The sequence below is a fragment of the Mastigoproctus giganteus genome, chromosome 8 (assembly GCF_048544385.1).
Source record: "Mastigoproctus giganteus isolate SK-2022 chromosome 8, ASM4854438v1, whole genome shotgun sequence".
Lineage (NCBI taxonomy): Eukaryota > Metazoa > Arthropoda > Arachnida > Uropygi > Thelyphonidae > Mastigoproctus > Mastigoproctus giganteus.
The window spans coordinates 35,165,795-35,186,875 of record NC_143582.1 but is presented as its reverse complement, the minus strand read 5'-3'; the positions used below and the strand labels follow the sequence as shown (position 1 = coordinate 35,186,875).

Sequence of the window (21,081 nt, the reverse complement as noted above, 5' to 3'; positions counted from 1 at the left end):
TGCCACATCATACTCACACCTCTGGCCTTAACACAATTTCTGTGTAGGAAGCACGAGCTAGAGGGATTACAGTTCAGCAATTGAGTAGTACTGAGAAGTAACACTAGTCAACTGGTTTCTGTGTCCATAGCCAGTGAGCAAATTAAGCCGTATTATCCACAAGGACAATAAGTAAGAAAACTACCTGCATCACACGTGAAACTACCCTAAAAAATAAAGAGTGGCAACACGGTTCATTCATATCTTAGACTTCGTTCGAGTTGCAAAGGTCTCTACACCTATAGTATTTAAAAAGTAATTTCAACAACAGGCATTTTGGCTTTCATGTACACAAAAACTAATTTTATTTAAAAATTTCCATGACCCCTTTAATTTATCCCACAACTCCTCTGGGGGTCGTGCCCCATAGTTTGCACACCACTGCCCTAGCATTAGTGTATATGCATGTCTTCTTACTCTTAGTTACCTTAACACAGCCCATGTTTCTATATGGTTTCCAATGTTTCCGTATAGTAAAGGAGATGTATATGTATAATTTTATACATGTACATAATGCTGAAGGAAAGAAAGTGAGAACTGCTTATTTTACCTTATGCATTTATTCCAGAATGTTCAATCACTTGCCTTGATAATGGAAAACTTGCTGTTCAGAAACTCTGACCTTAGTGTGTAGTATCGAGTGCTTTATCTTATAATTTTATATATTTTGTGGTTGCCATTCTCTGAATTGTTTACCTGACATTGATTAATTTGATGTCCACCCTCTGCAACACTTTGAGAAAAATGAATTGCAGTTAACACCTCTAAAAATGTAAATGCCATTTGAGTTCTACTTTTGCAACAAATTTAAATTTGATTTGAGAGATTAAGTTATCTGCTGTTGAGTTAACAAATTCAGAATAACCTGAATGAATCACAAACATCCACCTCCACATTTCCAGAGATAAGGTACAGTTAATTGAAATAAGACTTAATAAGAAAATTTCCTTTCCATTCTATGTTGAATGATTTCATGCAATGGCTGGATTGCATTTCGTTATTCACTATTTTTGAAGGATGTCCTCAGTAGCTGCCTGACCCCCCCCCCCTCCCGGAACATTCTTTGTCTGCAAAATATCTGAAGGATGTATGCAGTGATTACATTCTGAGGTTTAAGAAACATACAAGGTAGGCTTGGATGGTCCTGAGGTAGCTTGTGGATGTAAGTACACACATTGCAACATCAAACCCATGCGCTGCCATAAGAAATGTACTGCCATTGTTAATTGTTGTGCTGGTATATTTGCTGCAATAAATCAGTTATGAATAGAAGTTAATGAAGTTATGAGCTCCCTTGGTGTCAATAGATTTCAAATAAGACAATACATTTATTCTTCTGAGTGATCTGCAATAATTGAACTGAGAATTTCATTTTCTGCACTGCCATGCTGATGATAGGCAGTGCATCCCAGTCAAAAAATGTGTCTGCACTATTGCATCTGCAAAGTTAATAGACTAACCTGGCACAGCACTACATGCAACTGATTAGATTTTATGTATATGACACGACTGTTAAGTGACATCAGTTATTTGCAAACTTAGTAGTTGCTAGAAGTTTTGTGCACATGGCCCATAGACCTTTGTGTACTTTGATCGTGTATCAGTTTCTTATTCAGTATCTTACAGCAACTTATAATGTAGAGAATTCCCACAATTATTAAGAGGAAAGTTAACAGATAGCATAACCTTATTCATTTCTCTCAAATGAATTACAAAGAAAAAATCTTCATCTGCCTTCTCAACCACTATAAAAGGGCTCGTCTAAGTTGATGTTGAAAGATCAGTAATTTCGGCCACTTTATTCTTGCAATAATTTGTGAAGGCTTTTCATTTCAAGGTTGTATTGTACTAGTAAACAGGAACAGGTGTCTACAGGTTAGCTACCAATGCTTTTCTTCAGACCTTCAATTGTCCCCATCCACCTCAGAGAGGTGCATCCGTAGCCAGGTGGGCAGGGGCAGCAGTGCGTAGCGCATGCTTCTTGATTAGACCAGGGTTCGAGCCAGTGACCACCAAATACGGAGGATGTGGAAAGGTTCGGGGAATAACCACCGCATATCCAGGAGCAATATGGCCTTAGTTGCTAATGCTCCTAAAATCCAAATAACAAATAACAAACCACCTCAGAGATCTCTTGATAAAACTTATTCAAAAAATTTTCTAACTTCTTTATCTGATTTCTGAAAGAACCCCATTTAATGTTGCTTTTAACAATTCCTGGAAAGGTACATGTGGTTATAAAGGTTTACTCTTAATCTAAACCAAACTTGCAGTATAGACTGTTCCACCCATATGAAACAGTCCAGTATGTCAACTTTAATATAGGGATCTCTTTCAGATTCGAGTAAATTATAGAAAGTTGAATGCTGTCTATTAATTGATCTCTTACCCAAACAATGGTCTGATTTAGGTGCATTCCATGATGGTGTAATGATTTCTTCACGTTACACTCATTTGGAGAGATGTCTGGCTTTGAATTCTGAGTTTTCCAGCTCACACAATATATGCGAATTTCCTGTGAACATAATTTTTTTAGATTAACACTGGAACTGGCACACTTTGACTTGAATAGCCAATATTTAAAAGAACAAGAATTTTGACTAGAGTAAATAAACTCTCCTTAATATTAAATATTTGTTTTTAATGTTCTCAACAGTGGTATAGATATGGATGATTTCCAAACTCTGGTATCAAGATATTCTAGGCAAGGTTTGTCACCTGCAGTCAGGAAATACTTATCTTCTTCGATTACTGAAGACTACAGCGGGAAAATTTGTAGTATCAGCAGTATACTTCAAAGATTTCAGCTATTCAGGTGAATGCCATTCTCATCACTTCAGGAGTTGGGAGGATAGGTCTCTGCTGGATGGATGGATGCCTTCAGGACTTGGTTTGTAAACCACTTCTGATCACCTGTTGTTAGTAGGCTTAGCCATTTTGCAGTGTGTAGAAAAATATCCAACTTTCCCATGTGCATAACAAATAAACTGGTGATTCCTGTTGAGTGGCAGTTAATCCCGGGTGATATATGTTTGTCACCTGTTGACAATATAATCCTTTTATATGATAGTGAGTAGCCTGCTTTAAATATATCTTGACTGGCAGGAATTATACAGTGAGTAAAGGTAATTATCTATTAAATGTTGCTTTGTGGTGAAGACCTGTAATGACAACATCAAGCATATTCTCCATAACCTACATGTGAAATTTAAAATATCCAACAGTAACTATTATTGAGATGTATAGTTATAAATTCCAAATTTTTAAAGTGATGTAATATTTTCAGTAACTTAAATTTCTTAGGTGTTAAATGTAGAAACTAAATTAAGTAATTATGAATATTATAAATTTCAGCCTCCTGTGTTTTCTGAGCAGCATCTCCACAATCAAGTGCCAGTTCCGACACCAGCGCCAGTCCCAGTTTCAGTTCCAGTACCTGCCACAGTTCCAGTTCCAGTTCCTGTTCCAGTTTCTGTTCCAGTGCCAGTACCTGTTCCTGTTCCAGTTCCATTTGACAATAACTCCATTCCATTTCCTCCCCAGCAACCCCCACCAGTTAGTGAAGAACCTGTTGTTCATCTTGAACAAGCAGGATATCAGATCCCTTTACTGCAGGAGGAAGAGCATCCACCTCTACCACCTTTAATCCATCCACCTAGTCGAGAAGATGAGGATGACAGAGTAGTGGTATATGGACTCCCTTTGGAAGTTCCATTACCGCCTCAAGATCTTGATGAAAGACCTCAAATATCAGCAAGTACACCAGTGAGAGAAGAAGAAGTTGAGTGTGAAAGGCGAGAACGCTCACGCTCTAGATCTGGATCACGGTCTAGAACAAGGTAAGTTGATTCTGAATAGCTATTCTTTTGTGAATTGGAAAAGACTTGTATATGTTTCACAAGATAAGGCCACTGTAGCCAAGTGGCTAGGCACAAGGGTGCACAGGTGCACATGCTTTGGGTGACTGTGGTTCAAGTATATTCTTGCTTATGTTACCCATTTATGGACTAATTCAATGGAAAGGTTCAGGGAAACACAAGTAGTTGCTCTTGACATCTCAAAGGCTTTCAATCGTGTTTGGCATAAAGGTCTTCTAAACAAGCTTCCATCTTATGGTTTGCCAACTGTTTTTTGTAATTGATTATCCAGTTTTCTTTGTGATCGCTCACTGAGGGTGATGGTAGATGGCTCTCTGTCTTCTAACTTCTCTACTAATGCCGTGTCCCCCCCAATGTTCAGTTCTTTCCCCCACTCTTTTCCTCTTCTTCCATTGACTGGAAATCCTATCCATAGTTTTGCCGATGATAGCACATTGCATTCCACATTCCATTTTGAGAAACCTTGTCCTGCTCAATCAGCTTCAATTTCTCGAGAATCTGCTACCAACTGTTTCTCAGAAGAGATTAGAAGTCAGGGTAATCCTCAAAAGAGATATCATTTTCTCTAGAAATCGGAATCTCTCTTGGCACAAGCACATTACAAATATTGCTTTCACCGCATCTAAAAAACTTGGTTTTCTCTTTTGCTCTCGGGCGTTACTTTTCTTCCAAACAGCTGCTCACTCTGTATTAATCCCAAATCCGCCCTGCCATGGAATATTGTTCCCACATCTGGGGTGCTGCCCCCAAAACCTCTCTCAGGCTTCTTGATTCCATTCAGAAGAGGACAGTTAGGTTAATTAATGATTCATCTCTAACAGAGTCTCTCCACTCGCTGTCTCATAGATGTACTGTTTCTGCTGCATGCTTCTTCTACAGATACTTCCATGGGCACTGTTCTTCCGAATTGGCTTCTATAATTCCCGCTCTCTCTTTCAAAACGGTTCGAACACGTGCCACCACCAGCCAACATCCATTTACTGTCCAACTTCAAACTCACAGAACCAACTTTTCATTTTCCTCATTTATTCATTCAACTGCTGTTTTCTGGAACAACCTTCCTTCATACGTATTTCCTGAAAGTTACAATCTACAGAAGTTCAAGTCCAGTGTCAACAAATATCTTTTGTCTTCTCAACCTCTAACCCAAGCACGGTACTAAGTACTATAGGTTCTAATACCTCTCGTGTTTGGGGTTCACATTAAAAAAAAAAAAAAAAAAAAAAATTCATGTAACTACTAAATACAGTGCTGTTTCTTGTATTCTTTCTCTTGTGTACTCTGACCGTATGGTCATCCAGGAGTATAAACAGAAAATTAATATTTTTTATTTAGAAATTGTTAATATTTAATTATTATTATATTTGTTATATGTTTGTAATTAATGTTAATAAACATATTTCATGAATTAAATACATTCCTGTAATTAAAATAATTTGGACTGTTGTCTCAGCACCAGACATTGGACTGATTTTTGTATTCTAGCAGTGAGTGCTCACTGCTAGAATGGTGTACAGTCGGTCCTCGTATAACACGTGTTTACATTACACGAATTCGATCATACACGATTTATAAATAGGGGAACGTTATCTTATATAACACGAACCGAATTCGCTTATACACGATTCGCCTTTGTGTTTACAAGAAATGGCAGTCGAACGCGGAATCACCCCAACTGAATGCAACACGATAGGAATGAAGAAGATTCTGAAAATGTATTATGTGTTTTATATCAGTGAAGGGGAAACGCATTTCACCATAATAACGTAAAAACCAACACAATTCCAGTTATCGATATAATAGCAAATGCAATTAGATGGAGTTTACTACCAGTTTATAACAGATTCCACTAGCAGAAACGCAACTGGAAATTGTTTTTATTGTTTTATGGTAGTAACCCCCAGAAATGTGCTTTAGTAAAATGTGAGGTGTTTATAGTGTATCTCTGCCTTTACGGTGTTGTTTATTCAGTTGCTATACGCGAGCAGCTTTGTTTATGTGTATCAAGCGTGCCTCCTCGTTTTGTAATTGTGCTTTATTCCCTAAAAATGAGTAAAATACTTAAAAGGTGTGAAAAGGAAGCGTTCTGGCTAAGACACTGCAGATTCAGAGGAACAAAAAAAGCAATATCGATAAACAGAGGCGGACTGGATCAAAAATTCTTAACCGGGAAAATTTATAGTGGCCTCATACTACAGTTTATGGCCAAAATCACACCGGCCTCCGGCCCACCGTGGTTTCTCCCGTAAGGCTTCTGTCCGCCTCTGTCGATAGAGAAAAAATATGAAATTGTGAAACGCTTTGAGCGAAATGAAAGGCCATGTGATATTGCACGTGCTGTAGACTTAAATCAGGCAACGCCGAGAATTACAAAGAATGCAGAGAAAATAAAAACAACTTTCATAGCAGGAACAACTCAGTGTAATTAAAATCCATTAGATTAAGACACAAGAATTGGAAGAGATGGAACGGCTGTCATCTGTTTGGATAGAAAATCAAACAAAAAGCAAGTTTGCTTACGATAGAAGCAAAAGCATTAGCAATATTTTATTATGACTTACGTATTATAAAATACGTAAGTATTTTATTACGACTATTTTATTTAATATAATAAATTTTTTACGAATAAAATACGTATTTTATTCATAAAAAATACTTTTTTAGTATTAAAAAATACTAAAAATACTTTATTATTATAATATTTTTATTACGTATTTTAATCGTTATAAAATACTTAACGTATTTTATAACGATTAAAATTACCCGATTATTTATTGTTTGGTAATGTTTTGGTTCCAAATGTGTGTTCAATCTTGGGTGGTCGGCACCTAACCCTACTTTTTCCATAGGGCCTGTTGTTTATATTGCACGATTTCGCATTGCACGAGGGTTTCTAGGAACGCAACTATCGTGCTATACGAGGACAGACTGTATTACTTAATAACATTGCCATTCCATTAAAAATTTGTCTGGGATAGGGCTAATGAAATGTTCTATTACATAGCTGCCAACTCTCCAGATGTATGATGGAGAATCCATCATTGACTGTTTCTCTATCTCACTGTCGTACTAGAGTTGGTACTGTAGAGTTATGTAAAATAATAAAAATAAATGATAAATAGTTAAGATTGGAATATATAAAAAAAATTCTGAATTTTTTCTTAATTTCATTAAAAAATGAGACAGTGATAAACACCTGAGAATATTTTGCTGTAATTGTTCAATTTAACCATATTAAAGTGAGGGGTGGGAGACAACTTTATCCTGCAGGTTTTCATTTCCAGTGCAATGCATATGATACAGCTCAGGGATAATCAGCCTTGTAATTTAGAAAGCAGTAAAGATTAATATAGAATTGAAAGCTAATTAAAAACTACTATAAGTAAGGATTTATTTAAAAAAAAATACATTACACATTTAACTCCAAACTCACATTTTTGATTGAGTCACATTGTTGACTGTCAATAAATGAGTAAAGGCTGCTTTTGTTGTCAATCATAATTTCAAAAGACCAAAACGATAACAGGGAAGTACAGAGATGGTACATCATGAATATCAAAACAGGTTGGCACGGTAAAACTGTAATGTAAGCAGCCTTATACATGGAGTGGACACTGTTAGTGCAGATTTACACATTGTCAGGGTGATTTGCATGCTGGTACAATCCAGTGGAGTTATAACTTCAAATATTTAATATGCTCATAGCAGAAGCTGTATAAATTTATGAATAAATATGGTATAGTGGACTTAGTTTTTCAGTCAGCTGGCTATCGTGAATTCTTAAGACCAAAGTGCATTCCAAAAATACGTTTCCAATTTTTTTTTTTTTTTTCCCTTCCCTATGTTTCAAAAAAAAAAAAAAAAAAACGTATGATTAACTTTAACTTGAGTATAATTGTATTTGGAGAATCAGTTTGTCAACCAATAACACTATTCACAGAATAAGTTTCTTGAACCAAATTTAAAAAAAAAAAAAAAAAAAAAAAATTGATTTTTTTTGTGAAATCAGTATAATCAATAAATATAATTTTTTGTGAAATCAAAGTAATACAAATTAATTACATCACAAGAATTTGTTTTTGGTATAAGATACATCAAGTATATTTTCCTTTTTTGTTTTATTTTTGTTTTCAAAATAAGTGCTAATTTTTGAACTTTTCGTAGAATACTTTGGCACTTGGACAAAGCTCATGGAATATTAATAGTGGAATGTTGTCTTGGACAATCTAACCCTCATTAAGACTTAAGGGTGCCAGGTGGGCAGGAGCAGCAGTGCATAGCATAAGCTTCTTTATTAGACCTGGGTTCGAGCCTGTGACCATCAAATACGGAGGATGCGGAAAGGTCAGGGAATGACCACTGCATATCCCCGGACCAATTTGGCATTAGTTGCTAATGCTCCTAAAAACCAAATAACAACAACAACAAAAGACTTAAGCTGATGCATATTTCTACTTCTACCTGTTTTTGCTTTTCAAAATACTGCTGAAACTAATTTCATTCATTGTTATGCATAACTAAATGCATAGAAAATATGATCCATCTTAATTTATTTATTCATATAGATCAACACGACATCACCGAAGCCGTTCTCGATCTCCAAAAAGGCGAAGATCCCGTTCACATTCAGGATCGAGGTCACATTCTCGCAGGCGAGACAGATCCAGATCTCGTGAGAGAGAAAGGGAGAGAGAGCGTGAAAGGGAGAGGGAAAGGGAACGAGAGCGAGAACGAGAGAGAAGAAGAAAAGGATTACCTCCAATAAAGCGTGGGCACCTTGCTGGTAAGTTGCACTGTTGTTACTTTTTATTTTGTAGTAAATATGGTTGACTTCACACCATGAAATTCACCTTTAATTAGTTCACTATAAATAAAGTAGACAGTAATTTGAATGGAAAGACACACACACACACACACACACACACACACACACACACACACACACACACACACACACACACACACACACACACACACACACACACAGAGATTTTATGGTAAATGTGGAGGAGTTTAAAGTAGGGGAAAGATTTTCTATGGAAAATGTTGAAGAATGTTGTTTCATAGAATGAAGGGGAAAGTTAATTGATATAGGTGATAGCAGGAAAGGAAATTATCAGAAATTGAATATTTGTGTGATAGCAGATAAAGTTTTTAAGTTAGATGGGCAGAGTTGGATCTATGGATAGCTTTATTTCTCCCATTTTGCAATGAGTCAACAGTTGTGGAAGGAAACACCACCACACATAAGGGGAAAAGGTTTGGTTTCTGAGATCAATAGTGGTGATGTGTTTGTGTAAAAAGATAAAGAGGTTAATATGATTTCAAGGTGATAAAATTGCTCATATTAAAATATGGCTGTTATTGACAGTGGGCATAGCCAGTGCTAACTCGATAAAGGAAAGCCCTAACACTTCCTCCACAACATATGTATTGACACCATCAAGTGGAGGCATCAGATGTGCAGCTTTGTTCGTAACATAGTCACACACATAGCATACCATTGTGTCTTTGTGTCCCCCCCCCCCAATATGGTCATTATTTCTAAGTGGATATGCCAAATAAGTGTTGTGTGTGCAGGAAGTTATTATAGGAGAACTAAGGTTCATGTGTTTAGATTTTCATCAGGTGAGGAGTTAAAAATAAATAAATAAAAGGTATTATAGGAACTCCCCGAATTACGCAAGGGTTACATTCCACAGAACGCTGCGTAAGTTGGAATTTCCTCCATGCTTGTGCAGCACTCACAACTGTTCTCACTGAATTGATTGAATCAATTGAATCAAAAAAGAAATGTTCAATGAACGGGTGAATAGAATTATTTATTGTATTTTTTATATAGAATTATTTATATCAAAATTATAAAATTAGAAAAAAAGAGAGGAGGCAGGCATAATGTCTGTCAGTAAGTTTTATCTCTCAAGCATTGTTGCCAGAATCAATGTCTTCAGCTGATAAGTACACCGCTGCGGAGGTTGAGGGTTGTGGAGATTTAGAAGTGGTCAGCCCCTCAACCTTACGAAAGAACATATTAATGGACTGGACAGTGGCTTTTTTTTTTCCCCATCGTAGATTTCTTTGTAGCAAGCAAGCATATCATTCACCCCTCTGTTAATTTTTAAGAATCATTCACTGTCAGAATCCATCTCAAACCTCGCCATTGCCGATGCAATTTCACGAAATGCCATTGCCATGTCTCTGGTGATGAAGTGTCTCGGATCCTCTTGAGCTTCTTCAGCATTTTATGCTTTCATTATCACTGCCTGCAAGTCAATAACTTCTTCGTTAGATAATTCCTTCTCTTCTTCCTCTATTAACTCCTCCAACTGAAGTAGCTGTGCAACCTTTGCAATCTTATCTGTAACCTCTTCATATGATTCATCTTTTTCAAATCCTTCGAAGCCTTCTACGTGCTGTGAACATGTTTCTTCCACGCACCATTTAAACAACTAATGTTTAAGATGGCCTGGTAAATATTGTAAGATTTCCAAAAGTCTCTTAACACAATTTTTCTCATTGTCTACTGCAGACAATGCCTGAGCAAATGTTGTGCATAAATAGTATGCTTTTAAATTTGAAATGACACCCTGATCCATAGGCCGAATAAGTGAAGTTGTGTTTGGCTGTAGAAATATGACTCTCCCTTTCGAATTGAAATCATCTAGATGTGTAGGATGTCCAGGAGCATTATCTAATAGAAGCAAAACCTTGAAAGGAATGTCGTTGTCTTTACAATATGTTTCAACCTCGGGAATGAAGTAGGATTTAAACCAACCCTCAAAGAGAGATATTGTTATTCATGCTCTCTGGTTCGATTGGAAATGCACGGATAGGGTGGCTTTATTGATGCCCTTAAATGGACGAGGATTTCCAGAATGGTACACAAGCATTATGAATGCAGCGCACACAGAATCGTATGCTGCATTAGCCTCAAACAAGAGCATGCCCCATATCTTTTGACGCCCTGAAACCTGGCATTGTATTTCCCTCTTTGGCAATGTATTTTCGATCCGGCATTTTTTTCTAATATAGAGCAGTTTCATCAACGTTAAAGATTTGCTGCATTAAATATCTGCCTTCATCAATAATTTTTTCGAAAACATCACAAAATTTCTCTGCACCTGCAGAATCGGCTCTGGAAACTTCATCACATACTTTAATGTTGTGGAAACCAGCACAATGCTTGAACCCCTATTAAACCGCCCGTTGCTTGCCATGAACTTGGGTTGGGGTTTGCACTACTTATCCTTAATAATATTTATAAATATTATTATTTCTGTTCAGAAATCTGAAGTTAAACCAGCATGAGCATCAATTTATGTCAGTGTGGATGATAGATATCAAGGAAGATGTAAATTGCTTTTTTAGAGAACCAGAATGACTTCTTTTTTTGGAGGGGGAAAGATTTGGGTGGTATTGTTTTTTTATTACTGAAGTAGATAACTCTTTGAGTTATCCTCTTTCGGATGTGATAAGCTCATTTTATAATGCTCATTTTAAATTTTAAAAATTTAAAATTTTGGGCTTACTAATCTAAGGAAGAAAAGATTTAAGCGGTCTGCATATTTTTTTTTTTTCTTTTTTTATGTAAACCCCAAACACGAGAGGTATTAGAACCTATAGTACTTAGTACCTTGCTTGGGTTTGAGGTTAAGAAGACGAAAGAAGATATTTGTTGACATTGGACTTGAACTTCTGTAGGCTGTAATTTTCACGAAATACGTATCAAGGAAGGTTGTTCCAGAAAATGGCAGTTGAATGAATAAACGAGGAAGACGAAAAGTTAGTTCTGTGAGTTTGAAGTTGGACAGTAAATGGATGTTGGCTGGTGGCGGCACGTGTTCGGACTATTTTGAAAGAGAGAGCGGGAATTATAGAAGCCAATTCAGAAGAACAATGCCCATGGAAATATCTGTAGAAGAGACATGCAGCAGAAACAGTACTTCTATGAGCCGGTGAGTGGAGAGACTCTGTTAGAAATGAATCATTAATTAACCTAACTGCCCTCTTCTGAATGGAATCACGAAGCCTGAGAGAGGTTTTGGGGGCACCACCCCCAGATGCGGGAACAGTATTCCATAGATTTGCGATTTGTGATTTATACAGAGTGAGCAGCTGTTTGGAAGAAAAGTAACACCGAGAGCGAAAGAGAAAACCAAGTTTTTCAGATGCAGAGGAAGCAATATTTGTAATGTGCTTGTGCCAAGAGATTAGAAGTCAGGGTAATCCCCAAAAGAGATATATCATTTTGCCTAGAAATCGGAGTGTCACCAAAGATAAGCATAGGAGCAGAAGAATCTTTTTTGCGAGATATAAGACAAGACTGAGTTTTAGAAGGATTGAAATCAACTAAGTTATCTTTGCCACTGGAGAATTACCTGGAAATCAGCATTTAAGGAATTGGTAGCAGATTTTCAAGAAGTTGAAGCTGATTGAGCAGGACAAGGTTTCTCAAAATGGAAAGTGGAATGCAATGTGCTATCATCGGCAAAACTATGGATAGGATTACAAGTCAATGGAGAAGGTCATTAATATACAAGAGGAAAAGAGTGGGGGAAAGAACTTAACCTTGTGGGGACACCGGCATTAGTGGAGAAGTTAGAAGACATAGCCATCTACCATCACCCTCAGTGAGCGATCAGAGAGAAAACTGGATAACCAATTACAAAAAACAGTTGGCAAACCATAAGATGGAAGCTTGTTTAGAAGACCTTTATGCGAAACACGATCGAAAGCCTTTGAGATGTCAAGAGCAACTGCTTGTGTTTCACCAAACCTTTCCATTGAATTAGTCCATAAATGGGTAAAATAAGCCTGAATATCACCAGTGCATCGACACTGACGGAATCCATACTGGCGATCGTTGATCAGACAGAAGGTTTCTAGGTAGTTTAAGAGTTGGCAGTTAATTGATTTCTCCATTACTTTAGAAAGAGTAGAAGTAATTGTAATGGGACGATAATTAGATGGGAGGGATTTGTCACCCTTTTTGGGAACTGGCTGGATATGAGCAAATTTCCAAGCAGAAGGAAAAACACCTTTGGAATAAGAAAGTGAAAAAAAGGCGGCAAAGAACAGACGTAAGTTCAGGAGCAGAGGTTTTGAAAACAAGTGGAGAAATACCATCAGGACGTAGAGCTTTCTTAGCATCAAGATTCCTCAAAATCCTGCTGATATCCTTTTGACGGAAGGCCACAGGAGACATTGAATGGGGTGTGTTGGGAATGGTGGGAGGTGTTTTACCAAGATCTTTAATACATGAATTGGAAGAAAAATGGGATGCTAGCAGGTCAGCTTTATCCTTGGCTGAAGTGACAACAGAACCATCAGGTTTGGACAGAGGTGGGAGCAGAGATGGGCAAAAGTTGCGGCCAATAGCTTTGGCAAGAGACCAGGATGCTCGGCTACCATTAGGGCAAGAAGCAAGTTTTCTACTCTTATCCTGTTCAAGCTCTAGTTTGGACTGATTAATAACTGCTTTACAATTATTGCGAGCTTTGGTGTAGGCAGAAAATGAAACTGAAGAATTAGAAACAAGCCATTTATGATATGCAACATTAGCACATTTATTGGAAAACCAAGGTTTAGATAAAGGACGAGATTTTAAAGTGTAGTGTGGGGTAAAGGATTCCATTCCTGCAAGAATAATTTCACTGACATGATCTGAGCAAACGTTGACATCAGAAGTTTTGAATCAGTAATCTGACCAAGGAAAAGAAGAAAAGAAATCTCACAGGTCATCCCATTTTGCATTCTTGTAATACTAAACAACACGAGGTTGGGAATAGCCATGAGATTAAGGCTCCATTGGAGAAGATACAATCACCAAATTGTGATCTGAAGTACCTAAAGGACCTCTCACTTCGACCTTGTACTTAGAAAGGTTGTTTGTGAGAAAAAGATGAAGCGTGGTGGCTGTATGGTTAGGATCGTCCGTTATTCTTGTAGGTAAATGAACAATCTGTGCTAAGTCATTAGTAATTGTAAAAGCCTCAGCATCTCGACCTGCTGGGTCGGTGTGACTAGAAAACGGAAGCCAGCTGGAGTTGTGAACGTTAAAATCACCAAGGAAAATTACCTCACTGTTAGGAAAGTTGGACTGGAGAAAGTGAAGATGCAAAGAGAGGAAGTCAAAGAGCTCCAAGTGGTTAGTGGAGTTGGGAGAATGGTAGGGACAACAGATGAATTTGACACAATGAGGTAGAGAGATTTTAAGCCAGAGAAGATCAAAAAGAGGAGATTCCAAATTACCAAGTCTCTGACAGGGAATATGGGAATGGACATATGTACAAGTACCACCTTTGAGGCGAAAGGAATCATACAGCGAATAATTTGGGCAACTGAGATGAGCAGTTGTTGAATCAACCGATAACTGAGATTCTGTCATAAAAAGTACATGGGGGTTTGGCAGACTGCAGGTGGAAATGGACGTTGTTGAGATTAGAATTGATACCACGTATATTTGTGAAATGAATTAAGCATATGCACTGAACTTTTGTAGTCCCTTGTTTTTAGTGTAACCTCATACATATAAATTTTTGAGTAACCCAGAGAATTTTATAGTAATCTACCCCTTCATTCTGTAATACTGAAGTTCTATTTCTGGAAGAATTCCTTTTGTCTGTATACTGAAATACATCTTGTTTGAACCATTCAGTGACACTCATGTTGGATAAAATTCACGTTACACCCTTTCTTGATTATAAAAGACAATGTTGCTGTTATGTCTGTTGATTGTGAAAAACCTGCTGTGAATGCTTATGCTTTTATAATTAAGGTTCTTCTGTCCTCTTTTAAAGATGCCATTCATATCCTTCCAGTGAAAACGGTATCTACTGATATTCTTTATTTTCTGTTAAAAAATTATTGCTAGACGTGAATGTATGGTTTTCCATGTAATATGCCGACCGGGCTAGCCGAGTGGGTAAAGTACCTGCTCGGCAACCGAAAGGTCGCGGGTTTGATTCCCGCCTCGGGCTTGGATCAAAGTACTGCAAAAACCTTGGGAGGCGCAATATGGCCCCAGAAGCCGATGCGCCAACAACTACCAAATCAAATCAACCACGTAATATGTTTTGTGACAATAATGCAATAAACAGAAAGCACTGTATGTTGCTTTCTGTTTATTGCATTAAATACTTAAATGTTTATTATTTTAAATAAAAAAGAATTTATATTAACACATAATAGTAGTAAATTAATAAGAGGAGTATACCTCAATATAGTACGTGGAACACTTCCGTATGATACCCTCCAGAAATTAAAACGGAAAAAACGAAAAAATCGACAATTTACCGGTACATTAAAGTAAAATATAAATAATTAAATAATTAAAGTAAAATATAAATAATTAAATAATCAATTTAACACAATTCAAAACAATTAAAATTCAAATTAACGCAATTAAAAGAATCTAACAAAAATATTCAAAACGATTTTCCTTCCTGAAGCTGACAATGCTTTTCGACCGACTGTCGTGATCACAGGAATGAAAATTACCGAATCAGGCTAAACCTGCAACTTAAATAGTGATTATATGTCTTCGCGCATGCGCGTAAAGGTCCACGCATCGGAGATCAAATATGGCCGCCGAACATTAACAGAATTCTCGTGTAATTTAATTTCAACGGTTTCTGCAATTAATAGTCGCGTATAATTACGTTGAACGTTAAGTATTTTGGCCTCGTTAAATAAAAAAGTATGTTTTTCGTTAATGGCATGAAAGGCTAATTCTGACGCTGCTGAACGAGAAGCACGAACTGAGGCTTCGTGTTGATTTACACGAATATTAAGAGAAAACCGCGTCGAACCCTAGTAAGACGAGTCGCAATCACCACAAGAAATGTTGTATACTAGATCATTAATTTGTGTTGCGAACGCATAAAGAACCGAGCGATTGTTCAGTATAGTGTGAAACTTCCATATAGGCCTAGCTATAATTTTAAATTCGGTATCTTTAAAGAATCTGTTAAGCTGTTTGTGCCACTGTTCAACATATGGGACAGAAATAAAGTATTTTTTGATATTACTATTGTTGATTGGTGTAGTATTTTTTATCCTATCCTTAGCTTGTACCCTAATTCGATTTATTGTGTTAATGGGATAACCCCTGTTCAAGAATCTGCTAGTTAATATTTGTATTTCTGAGTCCAAAGCAGAATCCGTCGTTGAATATTTATAGGCATTTAGAAATTGATTAAAGATAATCGATCTTTTGTAGGTGAATGGGTGGTAGCTATTATAATGTAGAAGCATACCGGTGTTTGTGGGTTTTCGATAGATGCTAAATTGTAATTTGTTCGAGTCCCGGGTAAGCGGGACTCGAACAAATTACAATTTACGGATACTAAGTTTAATGACTTAGTATCCGTATCTTCCCTTTCCAATGTAAATTTGAGTCTAGAATGAATATTATTAAACGAATGTAAAATGTCTTGGATAGTACTACTATCAGTAATAACTAGAACATCGTCTAAATACCTCCCATAGTATGTGACACGGGGACGAAAAGGTGTCAAATGTATCTGCTCAATCGTTGAGAGATAGATCTCTGACATTAAGCCACTCAGGCTCAAACCCATTGGTAATCCAAAAATTTGTTTGTACACCTTGTCTCGAAAGGTGATGTAGTTAGCCTCAACTAATAGTTTAATTAAGTGAAAAATTTCCTTAATGGGCAGCTTCGTATAATTAATCGGTGTCGAGTTTTTATTTAACATATCCCAAATAATATCTAATGTGTATTCAACGTTTACATTCGTATATAATGAGGTAACATCTAATGAGAATAAATTGTCATTGTCGCCGAGTCTACAGTCTTTAAGATTATTAAATGATGTATCGTAATTCTTAATCCCAAATTGTATAACCTGTCTAAAAGGTTTTATAATATTATATACATGTGTGGCTAAGGCTGAAAATGCCGAGTTCCTGTAGGAAACAATAGGTCGAATCGGAAATCCAGGCTTGTGTAATTTTACCTGACCAAAAAGTGCAGGAATATTGTATGTTCTGGACTTCAATTCCTTCAACTGAACCATAGTAATGTAGTCGTTTTTACGATATGTGGTTAACGTTTTATTGTATTGATTTACCAAATTGGTAAACAGTGCCGGGTCCACTTCACGATAAGTGGAGGTATCAGACACAACTGAATCTAACTTATTAATATAATCATGTTTATCTAGTATTACCACTGTATCTCCTTTATCTGCCCTCTGTATAATAATGTCCTTATTTTCTCGAAGTTCTCGTAAAGCTGAACTGTCATGTGTATTCAATTTAGGAAGTCGCGTTTCTTTTATGTTATTCACTACTTGGCTAACTTGTTGAATAAATACATCTTTTTGTGGAACACTCCGAAGTCCAAATTCAATATCAATTACGCATTGTTTTTTTTGCAGCTTTCGAGGTGGTAAATTATAATTTCTGGATGAGGGGGTGTTCACGAACACCCCCTCATCCAGTATCCAACGAACCGACATATCAACAGGTTACAAATCTTTCCTCGTGTACACTATCGCAGGACCAGATTTCACTTTTATTTTTCGTGATTATTTAATTATTTATATTTTACTTTAATTATTTATATTTTACTTTAATGTACCGGTAAGTTGTCGATTTTTTCGTTTTTTCCGTTTTAATTTCTGGAGGGTATCATACGGAAGTGTTCCACGTACTATATTGAGGTATACTCCTCTTATTAATTTACTAATATTATTATCAACGTAGAACATATTCAGTTGAAGGAATTGAAGTCCAGAACATACAATATTCCTGCACTTTTTGGTCAGGTAAAATTACACAAGCCTGGATTTCCGATTCGACCTATTGTTTCCTACAGGAACTCGGCATTTTCAGCCTTAGCCACACATGTATATAATATTATAAAACCTTTTAGACAGGTTATACAATTTGGGATTAAGAATTACGATACATTATTTAATAATCTTAAAGACTGTAGACTCGGCGACAATGACAATTTATTCTCTTTAGATGTTACCTCATTATATACGAATGTAAACGTTAAATACACATTAGATATTATTTGGGATATGTTAAATAAAAACTCGACACCGATTAATTATACGAAGCTGCCCATTAAGGAAATTTTTCACTTAATTGAACTATTAGTTGAGGCTAACTACATCACCTTTCGAGACAAGGTGTACAAACAAATTTTTGGATTACCAATGGGTTTGAGCCTGAGTGGCTTAATGTCAGAGATCTATCTCTCAACGATTGAGCAGATACATTTGACACCTTTTCGTCCCCGTGTCACATACTATGGGAGGTATTTAGACGATGTTCTAGTTATTACTGATAGTAGTACTATCCAAGACATTTTACATTCGTTTAATAATATTCATTCTAGACTCAAATTTACATTGGAAAGGGAAGATACGGATACTAAGTCATTAAACTTTCTAAATTTCACGCTTACCCGGGACTCGAACAAATTACAATTTAGCATCTATCGAAAACCCACAAACACCGGTATGCTTCTACATTATAATAGCTACCACCCGTTCACCTACAAAAGATCGATTATCTTTAATCAATTTCTAAATGCCTATAAATATTCAACGACGGATTCTGCTTTGGACTCAGAAATACAAATATTAACTAGCAGATTCTTGAACAGGGGTTATCCCATTAACACAATAAATCGAATTAGGGTACATGCTAAGGATAGGATAAAAAATACTACACCAGTCAACAATAGTAATATCAAAAAATACTTTATTTCTGTCCCATATGTTGAACAGTGGCACAAACAGCTTAACAGATTCTTTAAAGATACCGAATTTAAAATTATAGCTAGGCCTATACGGAAGTTACACACTATACTGAACAATCGCTCGGTTCTTTCTGCGTTCGCAACACAAATTAATGATCTAGTATACATTTCTTGCGGTGATTGCGACTCGTCTTACCAGGGTTCGACGCGGTTTTCTCTTAATATTCGTGTAAATCAACATGAAGCCTCAGTTCGTGCTTCTCGTTCAGCAGAGTCAGAATTAGCCTTTCATGCCATTAACGAAAAACATACTTTTTTATTTAACGAGGCCAAAATACTTAACGTTCAACGTAATTATACGCGACTATTAATTGCAGAAACCGTTGAAATTAAATTACACGAGAATTCTGTTAATGTTCGGCGGCCATATTTGATCTCCGATGCGTGGACCTTTTACGCGCATGCGCGAAGACATATAATCACTATTAAGTTGCAGGTTTAGCCTGATTCGGTAATTTTCATTCCTGTGATCATGACAGTCGGTCGAAAAGCATTGTCAGCTTCAGGAAGGAAAATCGTTTTGAATATTTTTGTTAGATTCTTTTAATTGTGTTAATTTGAATTTTAATTGTTTTGAATTGTGTTAAATTGATTATTTAATTATTTATATTTTACTTTAATTATTTAATTATTTATATTTTACTTTAATGTACCGGTAAGTTGTCGATTTTTTCGTTTTAATTTCTGGAGGGTATCATACGGAAGTGTTCCCCGTACTATATTGAGGTATACTCCTCTTATTAATTTACTAATATTATTATCAACGTAGAACATATTGAGTATTACAGCTCTGATTCATACTATCTAATTAACACATAATATAATGAAAAGTGAGAGTAAATATAAACTATTATAAAGAATTACAGTATTATTTCCTTGACTGGGCCATTATGCTCCAGGTTGCCTGTGCATCCTTTAACTGTCTCATCTTCCTTGTTCCATCTGCCTATGTATTAGGGTATTCAAGGAGAGATTGGACATCCTTTCAATATTCTTTCTTTCCATATTCCTATATACTATGAACAGACACAATTTGGCTTCAGTAGCTGTTGTGTTGTTTAACCGAATACCAACAACATTATTCTCATGTTGTTGTTATTTGGTTTTTAGGAGCATTGGCAACTAAGGCCGTATTGCTCCAGGGATATGCGGTGGTCATTCCCTGACCTTTCCGTATTTGGTGGTCACCGGCTCGAACCCCGGTCTAATCAAGAAGCATGTGTTATGCACTGTGCTCCTGCCCACCTGGCTACGGAGGCGCCATTATTCCCATAGTCACTTCCTTCCTCATAAACCATATACCTCTACACATTAATTATAATGCTTTTACCTTTACATCTTTCACTGATAATTTTTATTTCCCACATCTTTTTTGAGAAATCACATATATATATATATATATATATGTCATTTAAAAAATGTTATTGTTCTTGTTTTTAGTTATTCATTAATCTATAGTAACCATATGTGGGGTTGGGGACTACCTCTCCACATATCTGCTGATGCTATATTAATTTCTTAGTCGCTGTACATGTATTATAAGTGTTCTTGGCATTTTATTTCTCACAGATATGAGATGCCCCCCAAAACACCTTATATTGTATAGGTCACTATAATTGTACCTCCCTGAAGGTGATGAGTCATGTTGACCTTCCCTAATTCTAGTATTAATTCTTGTATTTTTAACTCTTTATTCTTATAAATTTTTCCCTATCTTTTGCATTAATGTCAGAACTTGTAATTCTTTATAATACAGTAAACCCCCGCTATTCGCAGGGGTTACGTTCCTCAGAAATGTCGCGAATACTGAAAATGCGAATACTGAGTTATTGCTCCCATAGTAATAAAGCGGTTCCGTTCCAAAGTATGAAATATATAAGAAAAACTAGTCTAAAATTTTGTCTATATATGTACCCTCATAATATGACTATGTACATAGTGAAATGCAAGCATATGGCATCGAAATTAAAATAAGAAACAATTTAATATTAAATGTAATATTTATTAGAAACTTCAAACAAATCTTTCAAACCAGCACCTTTGCTAGCAGTAAAACTTATCCTGCCAGTGCTATCACCAGTTTCGCTAAAGTGTTGATAAAGGAGTTTTTTGCCTTTTCGCGAATGATGAGTGAACTTAACGGAATTTTATTTTGAGTTCGGTCTTCTATCCACAGATTTAAAGCCTTTTCCATTTTTTTCTAATTTAACATCACAAGTTACAGAGCAAATTTTTAAAGCAATTAGCGCATTTTCACGGACACTACGGTGGATTTTTTCTTCCAATTTTTTGATTGATCGTACCCTTGACTCACTGATTTTATAATGTTTTGCCACTGAGGAGACACTTTCACCATTAGAAATT

The 21,081-nt window shown here is 36.3% G+C and overlaps 1 protein-coding gene across 1 annotated transcript in view; it reads left to right on the top strand.

The window, feature by feature from the left end:
- The window catches only part of Isha (Insulator su(Hw) mRNA adaptor), a 407,431-nt gene that overhangs the window by 172,392 nt on the left and 213,958 nt on the right, over positions 1–21,081 (top strand). The window contains exons 9-10 of the mRNA XM_090379842.1: positions 3,394–3,878; positions 8,483–8,700. Coding sequence (XP_090235968.1) covers positions 3,394–3,878; positions 8,483–8,700 — 703 coding nt within the window. The remainder of the gene's footprint in view (positions 1–3,393; positions 3,879–8,482; positions 8,701–21,081) is intronic.